The sequence below is a fragment of the Lissotriton vulgaris genome, chromosome 2_1 (assembly GCF_964263255.1).
Source record: "Lissotriton vulgaris chromosome 2_1, aLisVul1.2, whole genome shotgun sequence".
In the NCBI taxonomy this organism is placed as follows: domain Eukaryota; kingdom Metazoa; phylum Chordata; class Amphibia; order Caudata; family Salamandridae; genus Lissotriton; species Lissotriton vulgaris.
The window spans coordinates 617781320-617797485 of NC_141687.1; the positions used below are offsets into that span (position 1 = coordinate 617781320).

General features: G+C 46.2%; 1 protein-coding gene across 1 annotated transcript in view; it reads right to left on the bottom strand.

Annotated features, from left to right (window-relative positions):
• BSDC1 (BSD domain containing 1) overlaps window positions 1-16166 on the bottom strand; it is a 257684-nt gene that overhangs the window by 110223 nt on the left and 131295 nt on the right. Inside the window, exon 9 of the mRNA XM_086955699.1 lies at window positions 5496-5999. Coding sequence (XP_086811825.1) covers window positions 5496-5999 — 504 coding nt within the window. The remainder of the gene's footprint in view (window positions 1-5495; window positions 6000-16166) is intronic.

Below are 16166 nucleotides of genomic sequence, written 5' to 3' on the forward strand. Positions count from 1 at the left end.
GTATTTTCTATTTACAGAGGCTCCCATTCCGACGACGGGGAATGATACAAAGCATGGGAATCTATGAAAGTTCCAATACTGGGGCAATTTGAATTATAGGGACCGTGACCTACTGCTCCAAAAGCCGAGGGAAAAGGCGCTGATTCAATATGAGAACCATTGCGTGTCACTGTACCCGGATTACACGGTCATGGTCCAAAGGCAGAGATCGTCATATCAAGCAGTAAAAAAAGAGGCTCCAGTAAGTACAACTCAAACGCCCTCCTATATCCAGCCAGACTGAAAGTCATACACGACAAGAAAACTCACTTTTTTGAAACTCCGGAGGACGCTGAGGAATGGCTGGAGGTCCTGGGTCTGGGCTCGAGCAAAGGCAGCCATTTGGACAATTCTTCGCAAGGCTCAGACGGACGGCGGAGATTAGGACACCGCCAAACATAGAACTCTACTCAGACCGGGGGCGGTGGTGGACCGTCGGGTGCACAACAAAAACTCGACCAGGAAGGAGCTCTTGCCGTGGCTGAGACATTTCGAGAGGACCCAGCCAGGATCCACACGGACACTGAGGATAGTACTATAAACTCGGATTCAGAACATAGCATCAACTTATTCCCTACCATCACACCACGAGCAGCAGATGATATACTCGACAACTGAGACCTGACATTAATAGGAAACGACCCCGGATGGCCTTGTGGTGTTTAAACTTCCACTCGGCAGACACTAACCCTGGCCCCCTACGGCCCCTGTATCCTTTTACATATGGAGACCAGTACTGTAACGAACTGTGTTTTACACTGTATGTTAGTATAATATGGGGTGGTCGTTTGTTACATCTCTGCCGACGGCTGGCCCCCGGGCCCACACTGACTGGTTGATAATATGCAGAAGGGTTGACCATAGTTTTCACCAGTGTACTCTCATGATAGGGATGTCTTGGACTTGTTTGATAACACATCCCCCCTAGGTTCCGTTGAGCCGCCGAGGCTCTGGCCCTTCTAAGGAAAATAACATGGTATATGTCAGCGACCCCCCTATGAGCGTACGCACCGTTATTTGTTTTGGGATTGTGGTAAATTGTTGTTGGGGAAAAAATAGGTGGGATACAACCACAACCTGAAATCTCCAATGTAAAGAATGATAAAGTGTCGCGTGCTACTGGGGCTTCACTTTCTGTTCCTAAAAGTGTTGTCCAGATATCCACCGATGCAACCCCTGATAGGAGTTGTCCCCCAGTGCACAGCGTAAAAAAAAAAGTGAATGGTTTTATAATGTTGTGAAGAAATAAAAGTTGTCATACAACCAGGTATGATTGTCGGTTGTTTTAATGACCAATCGTCAATATAGGAATTCCTTCTATTCAAATAGTCATTGCTGTTATAAAGTTCATAGTGGTCAAATATACTTTGATGCTTCAGAGCAATATATACATCCTTTCAATTAATCCCAATGCATTTCGGGCATGACTTCTGCCCATCGTCAGGGGAACATTCTGTAGGCAAAAATAACAATTGTACTAGTTCCTAGTAAGGAGTACCTCGTGTAGTCTCAAAGCAACATATTCAAAAAGTAATACATAATCACCATAAACGTTCATAAAATCTGGAAATGAGAGTGACCCTTGGGTCCTCAAAGGTAACATTAATACTGAAAACATATCAAGCTGCATACTGTGGTGGGTTAATGGTGACTGGCATGCATAGACGTGTGTACCGTGGCGAAGGTGAAACAAGATTAAAGAAATCACGGTGAAAACAGGCTCAAGCCGGTGAACGTAACGTGTTAGACACTATCAGCAAACACGAAGTGAAACGATAGCGGTATGAAGTCATACCCGAAATGCATTGGGATTAATTGAAAGGATGTATATATTGCTCTGAAGCATCAAAGTATATTTGACCACTATGAACTTTATAACAGCGATGACTGTTTGAATAGAAGGAACTCCTATATTGACGGTTGGTCATTAAAACAATCGACAATCATACCTGGTTGTATGACAACTTTTATTTCTTCACAACATTATAAAACCATTCACTTGGTTTTTTACGCGGTGCACAGGGGGGACAACTCCTATCAGGGGTTGCATCGGTGGAAATTGTTGTTGGACCCAGCATAGTTCTAGCGCTGTGCCAAGTTTTGTAGTGTTAAGGGGATGATGGGCTCCTCGTCGTTTCCAGTAAACTGGCTCCACACACTGTGGGGGGTCTACCCAAGATGTCACTATGCACAGAACCTCTAGCACCTTAGGGTCTTATACCATATTGACATGGAATGTGCAGGGATTGGGGGCTATTCAGAAAAGACACCGTGTACATACCTATTTACTGAGACGCAATGCCCACATAGTCTTCCTACAGGAATCCCACCTGATTCAGAATCACAGAAAACACGCAAAAAATGGCGAGGTCAGATCTACTCTACTAATTATTCAGCATTTGCTATGGGTACGCCACAGGGTCCCATTCACCGAACTGGAATGCCACATTGACGAGCAGGGACGTTATGTACTTCTAAAGGGCACACTAGACGGCTCCCTAGTGATCCTTGGAAGCATCTACGCCTCTAATTTCGATCAGGATCAATTCTTACATCGCTTATGCACGGCCCTGGCCGACTGGGATGGCATCCCTTGGATATTGGGAGGCGATTGGAACACTGTCCTTGACTCAAACCTAGATAGATCTATCGCTCCCCTTCATGGCACAAATGTCTGCAGGCTTGCTGGCATATTCAACACCTGAGCAGATGGCTGGGCGCTATGTAACACATGGCGGCACATACACCCTACACAAAGAATACTCTTTTTACTCTCCCTTCCACAGTCTCCATACCAGGATAGAGAGTTTTATGCTCCTCCTCCATCGTTGCCCAAATCAGTCAGTCTACTAACCTGGCAAAGACATTCTCGGACCATAATCCCCTAGAGCTCACACTTACCTGGGGAAAGGTACCAACTCCGGCACCCACCAGGAAACTACACCCGCAATTACTAGAGGACGCTCCGTTCAGAACATCACTTTCCACTATCATCACGAATTACTTCGCCGAAAATTGGAACACGCCTCATCTTACTTAATAGAATGTGAGGCATTAAAGGTAGTGGTACGGGGGGCATCGATGGGATTGTGGGAGCCCGACAGGAGACACATCAACGTTTGCTTAAAGTTGAGCAACAAATGAGCACATTAGAACAGGAAGCCGTGACAGGCCCGAACAAAAAAACAGCTCTGCAAAATACCCGTATTGACCATGTGGAGACATTAGAAACTCTACGGCTACTGATCATAGAGCATGCATGCAGCGAAAACACTCAGAAGCGGATAGAACAGGAACACTACTAGCCCGCCTAGTGCGAGACAGACCAGACCCACCGGTAATCACACAAATTGGGAAGCCTGATGGCAGTATGGCCCACACACAACAGGAGATAAATCTAGCCTTCTATACACACCTTAGTAACCTTTATGCGGCGCCCGCAATAGCGGGGGACGCCTCTATCACAGACTTTTTGCAGGACACTACTTTTCCTGTTCTTCCTGATGCAATACAAAAAGAAATAAATGGTACCATTACACAATCAGAAATCCGAACTGCGATTAAAGGACTGAATTGTAATAAGGCACCAAGGCTTGACGGGTTGCCTATCGAATTCTACCATGCGTATACTGATACATTAGTGCCCATACTGGAGACAGTATATAAAACTGCTTTAGAAACCTGCCACCTACCCCAATCTACCATGCAGGCTTTGGTCACCTCGATTCCCAAGCCGGGACGGGACTGCCTAGACATGTCCAATTATAGACCCCTCTCCCTATTGACGACAGAATACAAGATCCTGAGCAAGTCCCTTGCTAACCGCATACAACCCTACCTCAATACACTCATACATAGGGATCAATGCCGGTTCCTGCCGAACCGTAGTACAACCCTTAATATGAGGCGTCTACATTATGTAATGACGGCTACCCCCCGTGCATACCAGTCTCAGGGATGCTTGGCACTTGACCTCCGTCAGGCCTTTGATTCCCTCTCCTGGGATTTCATGTTTGCGACACTCCAACAATTTGAATTTCCAGATACCGATCTTAAATGGGTGCATTTGTTGTATACTTTCCCCACTGCGAGGGCCCGTACTGGCAGCCATGTTTCAAGTCAGTATACTATACACAGGGGCACCAGACAAGGGTGCCCTTTGTCCCCCTTATTATTTGTTCTCGCTCTAGAGCCCATGGCAATATCGATCAGGCAGTCAGCAGTCCGGCTCGGGATCCCCATTGATGGTGCGAACCATCTCATCTCAATCTATGCGGACGATATTTTGCTGTACTTACGCGACCTGACCGATGACAATGTTCCCCTTCCAGATATCTTCGCCCAGTTTGAAAGGGTCTCTGGCCTGGCTATAAACCCAAGGAAATCTCCGGCCTACTTCTTCCAAGACCTACCTCGCCATGACGAAATACAATTTGGCGCATATAATTTGCAGATAGCCCACACCACGTTTAAATACTTAGGTATTCAGGTCTACAGCACACAGACTGATCAACTTGATGGTAATTTAAGGAAGGCCATAACAGCCCTTAGAAATAGTGTGGTATTTTGGACCTCGCTGCCCCTATCGGTCATGGGACGCATTGCCATCTCAAAGATGGTACTGCTTCCGCGCCTACTATATTATTTTGTGAACCTACCCCTTGTGATCCCTCAATCTATTTTTAACACCCTGAATACACTACTCGTGGAGCTTATATGGGGGAAGGGCCGTAGGAGAGTAAGTTTACAAAAACTTGAGTTAGAACCTCGCTGTGGAGGCTTAGGGGTTCCTGACCTCAGGGTCTACTACTATGCTAGCCAACTCCAGTGGCTTTCCTACTGGACTGCTGGCAGGAATTTACTGGAGATAGAATACTCACATAGGGACTTGGATAGGGGCTCGCTACATGCCCTGCTCTTACCTAAAGCTAGGATTCCTGCTGACAGTCCACCCCTCCTGAAAACAGCATTATAGTGTTGGAGAAAGGCACAGTCATATACCTCTACAACAACACCATACTCTGTAAACATTCCCCTACTAGGTATTCCTACACCACAGGGCAGACTTACAAAGAACAGGATACGTGGCTGGGTGGAGAACAGCGTGGAAGATGTTGGGGCCTTTTTTAGAGATGGGACCCTGTTGGATCAAAAAAAAAAGTCAAGCATTCTCTCCTGTGCCATTTTGGGCTGTGCTTTGGTTCATCCTCTCTCCTGTACTGTAATCGTATGTGTGTATGCCTCAGGTTGTGTTCAGTCATGTGTAAGTGCCATTAAGGGTTGTGCTTTGCTTCATCCTGTCTCCTGAACAGTAATCTCACATTCTATCATTTACCTGGGGCTGTGCTGTGGTTCATACTCTCTACTTTACCTGTGCTGTTGTGGACTAAGTTTATAAACCCCAAGGTTTGCTGCAGTAATCCGCCTTCCCCTCAACAAGCCATAGGTACACCAACCTTTCTTGCCGTTGTTGGATGGAGTGGATTTGCCACTGTCAGAGTTCAGCTCAAAGACACGCAAATCACCCTCTTTTGTTGTTGGTTTTGCAGTGCCAGTTTTGGCTTCCGGTTGCTCCCGAGCACCGAGCTGTCCCGCTGTCTGTGGTGGCTCTGACGTAGGCAGTCCTGGCTCCAACCCTATGGAAGCAGTTTCTTCTGAACCAACCCCATGTAGTTGCAGAGACTGGTCGGCTTTTGGTGCGTGCCAAGTGCCCGTCTGTGCTGGCACAGCCGAGTGTGCCGGGTTGGCAATCTGAGTGACCGGTGAGATGGTGCTCTCTGTGCTCTCGGATGGGCTGGTGATGCTGGCCGTGGGGTCTGCGTGTTGCAATTTGTGTTCCTCCGGTACAGCAGTCGAGTGTGCAGGCAGATGAGAAGCCTCTGTAGCTGAAGCAAATGGTTCATCTTTGCCAGGACATGTTAAATCCAGATGAGAAGGGTGTGCAATGCCCACAAAGTCCTCTGAAGAGTAAAGAGAAAAGGGGAAAACATCAAAATTCCATCAGGATAGAGAATTAAAGCAACAGGTACTAAAAAATCCCTCCACCCATTCCTACTAGCAAGCCTCTTCCTCATACCATAGCCCCAGGAACATTTCTTAAGTGTTACCCAGTAAGCAAATAGGAAGGAAACACTGGTACCATGAAACTGTTTAAGAGACAGAAAATAACAATGTTGCTCCTCAGAGGTTGATCTTAAACTACATCAACAAGGGGGAATTTTTTTTTAAAACAAGAAAAAGCAAACACTAGCAAAGTCAAAATGTATTGCTTTAAATGTGCTAATGCATGCAACCACAAGCATACACAAATGGGCACAGATAATTCTGGTAAGTCTCTGGTAAACTGGGCTCTTTTTGTGGCTTCCATATCTCTGCCGGTTTGCACATCTCAAACATGTGATGCCAGACAGCACCGCAACACAGGGAGAATAATAAAGAATGTTAGCAAATAACAAGCTGTACCTATTGGCTCCTTAGTGGATGTCTCCTGCTATGAAAACTAAAAGCTGGATTTCAGAAGAGGTGCATTTGGATGTATTGTTGGCAAAATGATTAGACCGGCTGATGGGCAGTATGGATATATGAGTTCTGAACAGTATGTTCAGCTTTGACAGTCCTTAACATGTACCACAACCAGTGAGGAGTGGTAAAGGCAAAAATGTTAGTATGCACTACAAGTGACCGCAGTAAATGAGATTTTCTGCAGTCAGCAAGAATGGAGAGAGATTGTCTCAGTTGTCAGTAGGAAGGTATCCAATGGGAGGTCAGTTCAGGGAAATTATGCACTGGGGGCAGCTTGAAGGAAGTAAAGTAAGGCCCCATGTACAAACATACATTGGCAAACCAAGGATGTGTAGTTTGTACATTGTAAAAATGCCCCTTTGCAGTTGCAAAGCCTGTTATTTTGGGAGATACAGGATTTGCAACAGAAAAATGACTGCACTTTAGACCGCTATAATGTTACTGGTCAGGATGGAAAATTGTTGTTTTTTAATTCACCTATTTGCAGATGTTATTAATGTATAACTGTATACTTGTATCTTCATTTGAACGTAATATTATATTTGTACTCCTGTGTTATTTATCTTTAATAAAAAATTATTTATCAAAAAATAAAAAGGATGGAAAATTGTTAATAGGTAGCATGTTTTTTAGCTGATGCACTGCATAAAGGGGCAGGGGTTGTGACAGGTAAAAGTGTGAAGGTAGAAATTGTGGGTGCTGTGTTCTAATCAGGAGTATGCAAGTTAGTGACAGCAAGCAGTAAGGGAGATGCTCTTGGTGCAAATGTACGTGTGTCTGCTGGTAAACATCAGCAACTGTGCTGTGTCAGAATTACAAATGTTTAGCTGTATGGCCAGTGGCTTTGCCCTGACGTCAGTTAAGTAATTTTCTCCTTCATGATGCAGACACCTCACAAGAGGCTCAAGCTATATGGGGATGAGGCAAGCATACAGCCATCTGATGTACCAGAGCTACCTAGGGTTGAAAAGGGAGAGCGAAGGCAGAGGGAGAAGGGAGCGAAAGAGAAAAGGAGGAAAGAAATTAGATTGAGAGCACAAAAAAAGAGATAGTAAGCGAGAGAAAAAAAGAACTCGAAAGTGTATTTTGACAAGTTTTTTTTAAACTGAATAAAAATGATACATCAAGAATTTGGTAATGACCTCTTGTGACAATGTCTGAGCAAATGGCTCATGGAACTGTTAGATACAATGTCATGGCAGTTCAAACTATCTAACAGGCAAGAGCAAGTTGTCTCAAACAGTTTGCAAAGAGCCTGTTGCAGGGTCAAGAGTGGAACATGAGTGATATTAGGAATAGCATGTTCTTCCAGTGACTGGTTCCAAAATGACACTGTCACTGCTCAGGTTGTAACTGGCGCATAGGAAACATCAACGTATAAATATACACTTTCCTCTATAACTTTTGACCCCGCTACATACCCCCATTCAAATTACTGTTTCAATGATGAATGTATACCCACAGTCTTAATGATTTTATCTTTTGTATTTTAATAATTCTAATGTTTTGAAACTAATTAATTGAAATGATACACTTGTGTTAAGTTATTTTGATATCAAATACGGTTTTATGAAAGGATATATTGTGTATGGCTTTTGCAACAATTTTTATTAATCAAAACAAAAACAAATTCCAAAATAATTTCAAAGACTTATTTTTATATTTACTGAAAATCCATAATTGAATGGTGAAGTCAGATTTTCATTAAATATATTGCAAATGTAGCCTGCAGCTGTCCAGATGTACTTGCCTGAATGAGGTATGTAAACTGGTTCCAGAGCGTGGGCAGGTGTTTTTTCCCTTGCAGGAAGACCAGCTTGGTGGAACCAAGTACTTCTTTTACCTCAAATGGACCTGCCCTGTCACAGCAAATGTTAGATGTCACCTAGAAAGACCCAGCCTTTGTCCTTCTCGTCATGCCAGCATTTAACCAAGAGGGAGCAAAGTTACCCCAGAACCTATTCTGAGAGACCATAGAGGAGGGGACTGCTTATTACCCTGGCCATATCAATGGGTGGACAAACAGGCTCAGCTCAAGGCAAGAAGGTTTTTCTCCATCTTGAATTCTGATTATTTGCAGTAAGGCAAACAAAAACGACTGATAAAGGGGTTGGAGTTGCCACAAGCAACCTTTACCCCCATTGGTTAGGGAGTGCCAGGTGTAACTCCCCACCCACTAGCTGGTGCCAGGCATAAATGTGCCATCCCCAGGAACTGTCTTCCGAAAACTTACTGGACCTGCAGAACAGAAGAGAACTGGACATGCCATATGTGACCCATAGGAGCCCTGAAGGACTGGACATGCTCCCTGTTGTAATCAGAACAGAGCACTCTAGGGATTAGCTGGCTGACCTCCTGTGTGGCAACAGGGACACAACAAGCTGCAAAAGGCATTAATTACCCTTGGAGTACCCAAATGACAATTACCAACAGGACCTGGATTGGACTTTGATGTTGCCCTTCGTTTGATACCAGGAGAGTCTCCAAATGCTCTCTCGCGAGGTTCTGAGGGCCTTGGGAGCGTTATCCTATGGTTGTTGGCGCACCAGAAGAAGGAAGTTGTAAACGCTTGATAACTACCTCTGCCGCTCCAGAGCAGAAAAAAAGTATGCAACCAGCGGTTGCACAGCATCAGCTTGAATTTCTGCTTCGTCCCGCTCAAGGCACCCAACACATCAGAAAAAACAGCTATGCCCCACTTTGAGTTGGGACTTTAAAAATCCTGTTCTACCACTTCCATAGATCAGCAGTTTGTGCTTTTTGGTGCCATTTTCACTTAAATCTTGGGGAAAGAAATCATTCATGGTACTCCTTGTTGGAGTTTTGTCATTTCCGACTCACTGTATTCATAAAATTGTTCTCTATAGTATCTACCAACATAAGAGCAGAATTCTACGTAAGGTCCTCTCTACCCCACTCAGAGGATGATCTGACATGGCAAGCCATTATAGTGAACTTCCCACCAAGTAGAGGATGCAATATTGCTAAGCACCAAAATAAGAAATAACTAAAATTGATTTTATGCTTTGACATGTCGAGCTCTCCAATAAACAAAGGCCTCCTGTTTATAAAAGCAACAGGTTAGTCTTGCCCATCATCATTGGTCTGGGATAGAACGGCTCCTATGCCTAGCTCTGAGGCATCAGTCTGCACAATGAACTGCTTGGAGTAGTCTGGCACTTTGAGAATAGGTGCTGCACATGTTGCCCCTTTCAGGGTCAAAACCCCTATGATAGTTCGCTGTCAAGTTCACTTTCTTTGGCATCTTCTTGGAGGTAGGTTCTGTGACTGGGGTTGATGGTCACAATGGACTTATATCCCTTCACAAACCTCCTATAATACCCAGTTAAACCAAGGAATGCCCTGACTTAGGTCTGGTTTGCTGGAGCCTCCCAATCCAGAATTGTCTGGATCTTGGGCTGTACAGGTAGTACTTGACTCCACCCACAAGGTGGCCCAAGTACACAACAGTTCCCTGCCCTATCGGGCACTTGGATGCCTTGATAGTTCGGCCTGCAGATTGCAGGGCTTGTAAACCTTTCCCAGGTGGACCAGGTGATCCTGCCAGGAGGAGCTAAAGACAGCAATGTCCTCAAGATATGCCTCATTAAAAGTCTCCAGCCCAGCAAGGACTTGATTCACCAACCTCTGTAATGGCTTAACAGTAAATTGATAATGCCCATCAGGTATGGCGAATGCGTTTTTTTCTTTGGCTCCTGGGGCCATGCCAATCTGCCAGTACCCAGCAGTTAACTCAAAGGTGTTGAGAAATGTGGCTGCCCCTAGTTTATCTATCAGCTTATCAGCCCTCGGTATGGGATTAGCATCTGTTTTAGTGACAGCTTTGAGTCATCTCTAGTCCACACACAGCTGCATTTCTTTTCTTCCACCCTGGGGGTGAGGTTTGGGGACCAAGACCACTGGGCTGTCCCAGGGACTTTCTGAGTGCTCAATAACCCCTAACTCCAGCATCTTGATTACTTCAGCTTTGAAGCTCTCCTTGACTTGGTCATACTACCGATAAATCTTGGTTTTGACAGGCAAGCTGTCCCAAGTGTCCACTTCATGGGTACACCAGCGTGTCTGGCCAGTGGTTAAAGAGAAGAGCCCGGCATACTGCACCAGGACATGCCCAAAATCAGCCTGCTGTTGGGCACTGAGGGTTTCTGAATAGATAAATCCATCAACTGACTCATCTTGTGGACTTCCAAGAAAGGTGGTCAGGGAAAGGTTCACTATCAGTATCCTGATTTTCATCGGTGACCAACAACATGGACACATCAGCACTGTCACAAAAAAGTTTCAGGTGTTTCACATGGATCCCCCTCTTGAGCTGTCTGCTAGTGCCCAGGTCTACCAAGTAGGTGACCTCACTTTTTCTTACTAGAATAGGGTAAGGGCCACTATTTGTTCTGGAGGGCGTTTGGTGCCTTGTCATGGTTGGAACTCCACCAGTGCGGCCTTTTGGTCGTACCACAGCTTCTGGAGCAGTTGGCTGGCCTCCAGATTTTTGGATGCCTTTTCCATGTACTGTGCCAGCCTGAAACTCAGGCCTGGTACATAGCCCAACACATCTTGTTTAGGCTCATGGAGAAGCCTCTCCAAACCTTCTACAAGAGAGGGTGATCCCCTCACAGGATGACCAAACAGAAGTTCAAAGGGGGAAACCCCCTACTCCCTTCTGAGGCACTTCCCTATAGGCAAAAATAGGCATGGCATGAGGACATCCCATTTTCTTTTGAGTTTTGCAGGGAGCCCCATGATCATGCCCTTTAATGTCTTGTTGAATCTCTCGACAAGGCCATTGGTTACTAAGTGGTAAGGTGTAGTGAATTTGTAGTTCACTTCACACTCATCCCACATGTGTTTCAGGGATGCAGACATGAAGTTGGTACCTGTGTCTGACACCACATCCTTAGGAAATCCTAACCTGGTAAAGATACCAATGAGGGCTTTAGCTACTACAGGGGCTGTGGTAGACCTAAAAGGGGTTTGCCTCAGGATATCTGATAGCATTATCTGGCAGCTACTACTAGTATGTACTGGTTACCTGAAGCTGCGGCTGGCTCAAGTGGACCCACTATGTCCACACCAACCCTTTCAAAGGGAGAAGTCCAAGGAATGTGGTTATGTGTATGGGGATTTTGGCGCATCAAGGTTGATTTGCACTAATTGTCTATTGTTTCAGGAATTAAGTTAACGGTGCTCAAAGGTGTGGGAAACCACTAACCTCCAACAAGCAAGAGCCAAGCTATCTAAACATGAATTCTACTCCCAAGCACACGTTAAAGGTATAGCAAGGTTTCCCTATTATTGACAAGCATATACAGTAATGTAACGACAGAAATTACACAATTTCTTTTGATTTTCTTTGTTCAAGCTTTATTCGGTTGTCTTCAGCTACTGCCTTTCAAAGGGAGTCCCAACCACTGGTGGTGGAATTAAGGGTGTCCAACTGTTTTGCCACTGGCCATACAGGTGACACAGGAGCTGACAAACTCCTTCACTTTCTATGACATCTGGGGCTGGCAGAAATAGCAGACAACCCTTTCCCAAGTTTTAGTCAGGCCCAGGTGCCCAGCCAGGGGGATGTCATGGGCCAATATTAATAAGAACTCCCTATACAGCTGAGGCGCTACCACTCTTTACCAGGTTTAGGGTCTCTGGCCTCAGTGTACAGGAGGCCTTCCTCCCAATAGATCAAGAGGGAGCCACTGACATCTCCCTGTTCCTGTGCAGCAACTTGCTTTTGGAGGCTCTCAAGATTGGGACAGACTTGCTGTACAAGGCATAGCTGTTCCCTAGAGGGTTGGGCCATCCTTTGAAGCTCCAACACTTTTTTTTCACCCTGTACTCAAGTTTGTGCTCCTATCTTCACACTCTCTCAGGGATTTTCAACATGGCTGCATAGGGTTTCAGTTCTACCTCAACCCATGCTGAGGTCTCCAGGTCATTTCCAAGCAGACAGGCAGCTGGAAATTTTGGAGGGACCACTACCTGCTTCAGGCCAGCAACCCCTCCACCCCCAGTCTAATGTCACCATGGCCATGGAATGGTCTGTTGTAACACTGTCAGCGTTGGTGACTGGATAGGTTTTTCAGTCAGGTATCATCCTGGGGAAACCAGTATCTCTCACCATAGTGACACTGGCACCTGTTATCCCTCAGGGCTTCTACCCTAGTCCCATTAACTAAGGGGTATGGCAAATATGTTTTTAGGTTAGACGGCCAGACAGCTAAAGTGGCCTACTCACCACCCCCTTCAGAAACTATAGCGGCTTCAGTGTAAACCCTGATTTGATCTAGGCACATTTATGATCCCATCTGGAGATTTGCCACACCAGTGCTAACTGGTGGTGGACTAGGGGTGTTTCTGTTAGGATAGGCAGAATCTCCAGTTTGGTGTCCAACCTTCTTACAGGTGCAACAACAGACCTTTAAGGGATCAAAACTGGGCTGGGAAAACTCCGGAGATCCACCCTCCTGAACAGGTTTTGGGGCCCTTTAGAAGAGACTGTTTTTTTTATAAAGGGGGGGCGGGTCACCCCCTTTCCCCAGGGGAGGTTTTGTAACCCCCTTACTTTGGGTCACCCCCAGAAGAGGTTTTGGTCACCCTAGTCTTGACCCAATGGTCTGCCTTCTTTCCCAATTCTTGGGGAGAAATTAGACCTAGGTCCACCAGATACTGATGCAACTTTTCATTTGTGCAATTACTTTACAATTTGTTGAAGAAAGAACACATGTTAAGTACAACACAGTCCTGCAAATCACTTCCAGTTAATCAACCAGCTAGTATTTTTACGGATTAGTCCATGAAGTCAACCCAGGATTGGCATGGGGTTTTGGGAGCCCCTCTGAATCTAATCCTATACTCCTCAGTTGTGAGTCTAAAACCCTCAATCAGGGTGCCCTTCATGAGGTCATAGGTCTCTGGCCCAGTGAGGGTCAGAAGTCGGTCTCTGCAGTTTCGAGAGAACAGTTCCCAAAGTAAGGCTCCCCAGTGTGACTTCTTCACTTGCCTCATTCCACAAGCCAGCTCAAAGGCTGTAAACCCTTTGATGAGGTCATCACCAAACTAATGTTCAGGGACAATCCCATTGGGGATTTTAGGGTTATAAGAACTTTCGTTCTCCCTAGGTTTGATAGTGCTGCCACCATTATTGAGGAGTAAGCCCATCTCTGCTCTTTCTTTTTCTAGAGCTAGGAGTCTGGACTCTAGGTCTAATCTTTTGGTCAACCTTGTTAAAGGATGTCCTCTTCACTGAGGCCGTCCTCAGTGATCTGACCCACCTGTGTGGGCTCTAGGTGTTATCGAGTACTATATTTGGAGTCAGGGGCACATGGGCCCTGTTCCCCTTATCTAGTGAAGGGGGTTGTTCTCCCCATCACTAGCATCCTCTACTTCTGGGGGGTAGGGGAAGGGGATCTATACCCTCAGAAGGGTGGTCCCTTGAGTATTCTGCCAAGAGCACCCGGAGCTTGATCTTGGAAGGATGGGACCCTATGGGTATTTTCTTTAGTTTGCATAGAGACCTTAACTCAATCATCTCCAGCTGGAGGTAAGGGGTGATGTCGAGCTCATCCACCCTATTCTCTACATCAGCTGTTATTGTAGTTATGGTTGGGATTGGTTAAAAAAGGTCAAACACTTCTAAACACGGAGAGGAGCTACGCGCTGGACCAAGATGGCCGCGTAAAACCTCAGCTCCTCCGTGACCACCCCCCGAGCCCAGCATCCTGCCAGCTATCCTGCCTTTGAAGCCTGGTATTCGATAAAGTAGCGAGAGCGACACACCGGGCTGCGACCCAAACCTTCCTGCGACGCCAGGAAGCAGAGATCTGAGGTCCGTAACTTGCGGTCTTTCGCGGGCCTGGAGCCGGGGGCTGGCGTGAATCTGTGGCTGCCTCGGAGTTCAACAACATCGGTGACTCAGACCGGAAGTCGCCGTCACGCCGAAGCAGCCATGAGTAAAGGCGGTGGTCACCCGCGGAGGCATATGAGCGGCGAAGGGGGCGGGTGGCGGCTCTCTCAGGAAGACCCCCCTCCCTCCTTGCGCCCGCTCCCCAACGAGATCTGGCAAGATCAGGAGCCCCGGGGACACTACAACTCCAGTAGAGGATGCAGAGATTCGGCGGGGGCCGGCGTCCGACAGCCCCAAAGGGGGACCGGGGGTGAGTGAAAGAGTAGTTTCTGTCCTGTAACTCCAGTTCTGTAGTAGGGGTATCTCTGTTATAGTCATAATCTAGTGAATAGTCCCGCCCATGTGCGTGGACCCCGGCAATCAAAAAATAATCTCTTAAGTTGTCAAAATAATGCAGAAACTGAAAAGACACTTAAGAGAGAATTTAAAGACAAATAATGCAGCCTATATCCACAGGCTACACTGTCCAGTACTTCAACTAGAATTTCCACCAAAAAAACACCACACACAACACAGCCTGCAGTTTCTACCATAGAGAAACTTGCCTCCCCCAGTCAAAGAATCTGGAATGATAGAGAGGAAGGTAGGGACAGACAAGCCCCATAGGCTGCCATTATGTGGCTTAAATAGGATACTGTGCCTTTAAGAGAACTTTCCAGAACTTCTCCCAGTATCCCAGAATGCATAGCAGGTCCCTCTTACTTCAGTTCTTTTTGAAGGCGAAGCACGCCAGACCTGTCGCATTCTTGTATGATGAAAAAATCTCCACCGGGGAGGAGGGCGGGCGCTTATGACTATAACAGAGATACCCCTACTACAGAACTGGAGTTACAGGACAGAAACTACTCCTTCTGTAGTAGGGGATCTCTGTGTATAGTCATAATCTAGTGAATAGAATGGCAAGCCCATCCCCACACCAAAGCGGCGGTGGAGAATAATACATAACGCCACTACTGTGCGAACAAATTCCGCAGCGAAGCCTGTCCAACCTGAGCGTCTGCTCTGGCGTCAGTGTCCAGGCAGTAATGCTTAGCAAAGGTATGAACCGACTTCCAAGTGGCTGCCTTGCATATTTCAGCAAACGGCACATTACGGAGCAGAGCCGTCGTGGCAGCTTTGCCCCTGGTGGAATGAGCCTTAGGCTTACCTCCTAAGGTCTTATTAGCTTTCTGATAACACAACTGTATGCAGGACACAATCCACCTAGAGATGGACTGCTTAGAGGTCGCAAGACCCGTCCTGACCGATCCATAATTGACAAACAACTGGTCAGACCTACGAATATCTTTGGTTTTATCCAGATAAAATTTCAAGACCCTCCTCACATCCAGGGAATGGAGAGACCTCTCCGCTGGAGATGAAGGGTTCTGAAAAAACGTAGGCAAAGTTATAGTCTGGTTGATATGAAAATCAGAAATAACCTTGGGAAGAAATTTAGGGTGAGTACGCATAACAACCTTAGCAGCATGAAATACAGTATAAGGTTCATTACAACACAACGCCTGAATTTCACTCACCCTGCGGGCCGATGTAATGGCCACGAGGAACGCCGCCTTCCAGGATAGGTGCTGCAACGAAGCCTTATAAATAGGTTCAAAAGGCTCCTTCATCAATCTGGACAGCACCACATTCAATTCCCATGAAGGCGAAGGAAGCCTGACAGGAGGGAATACTTTCTTCAAAC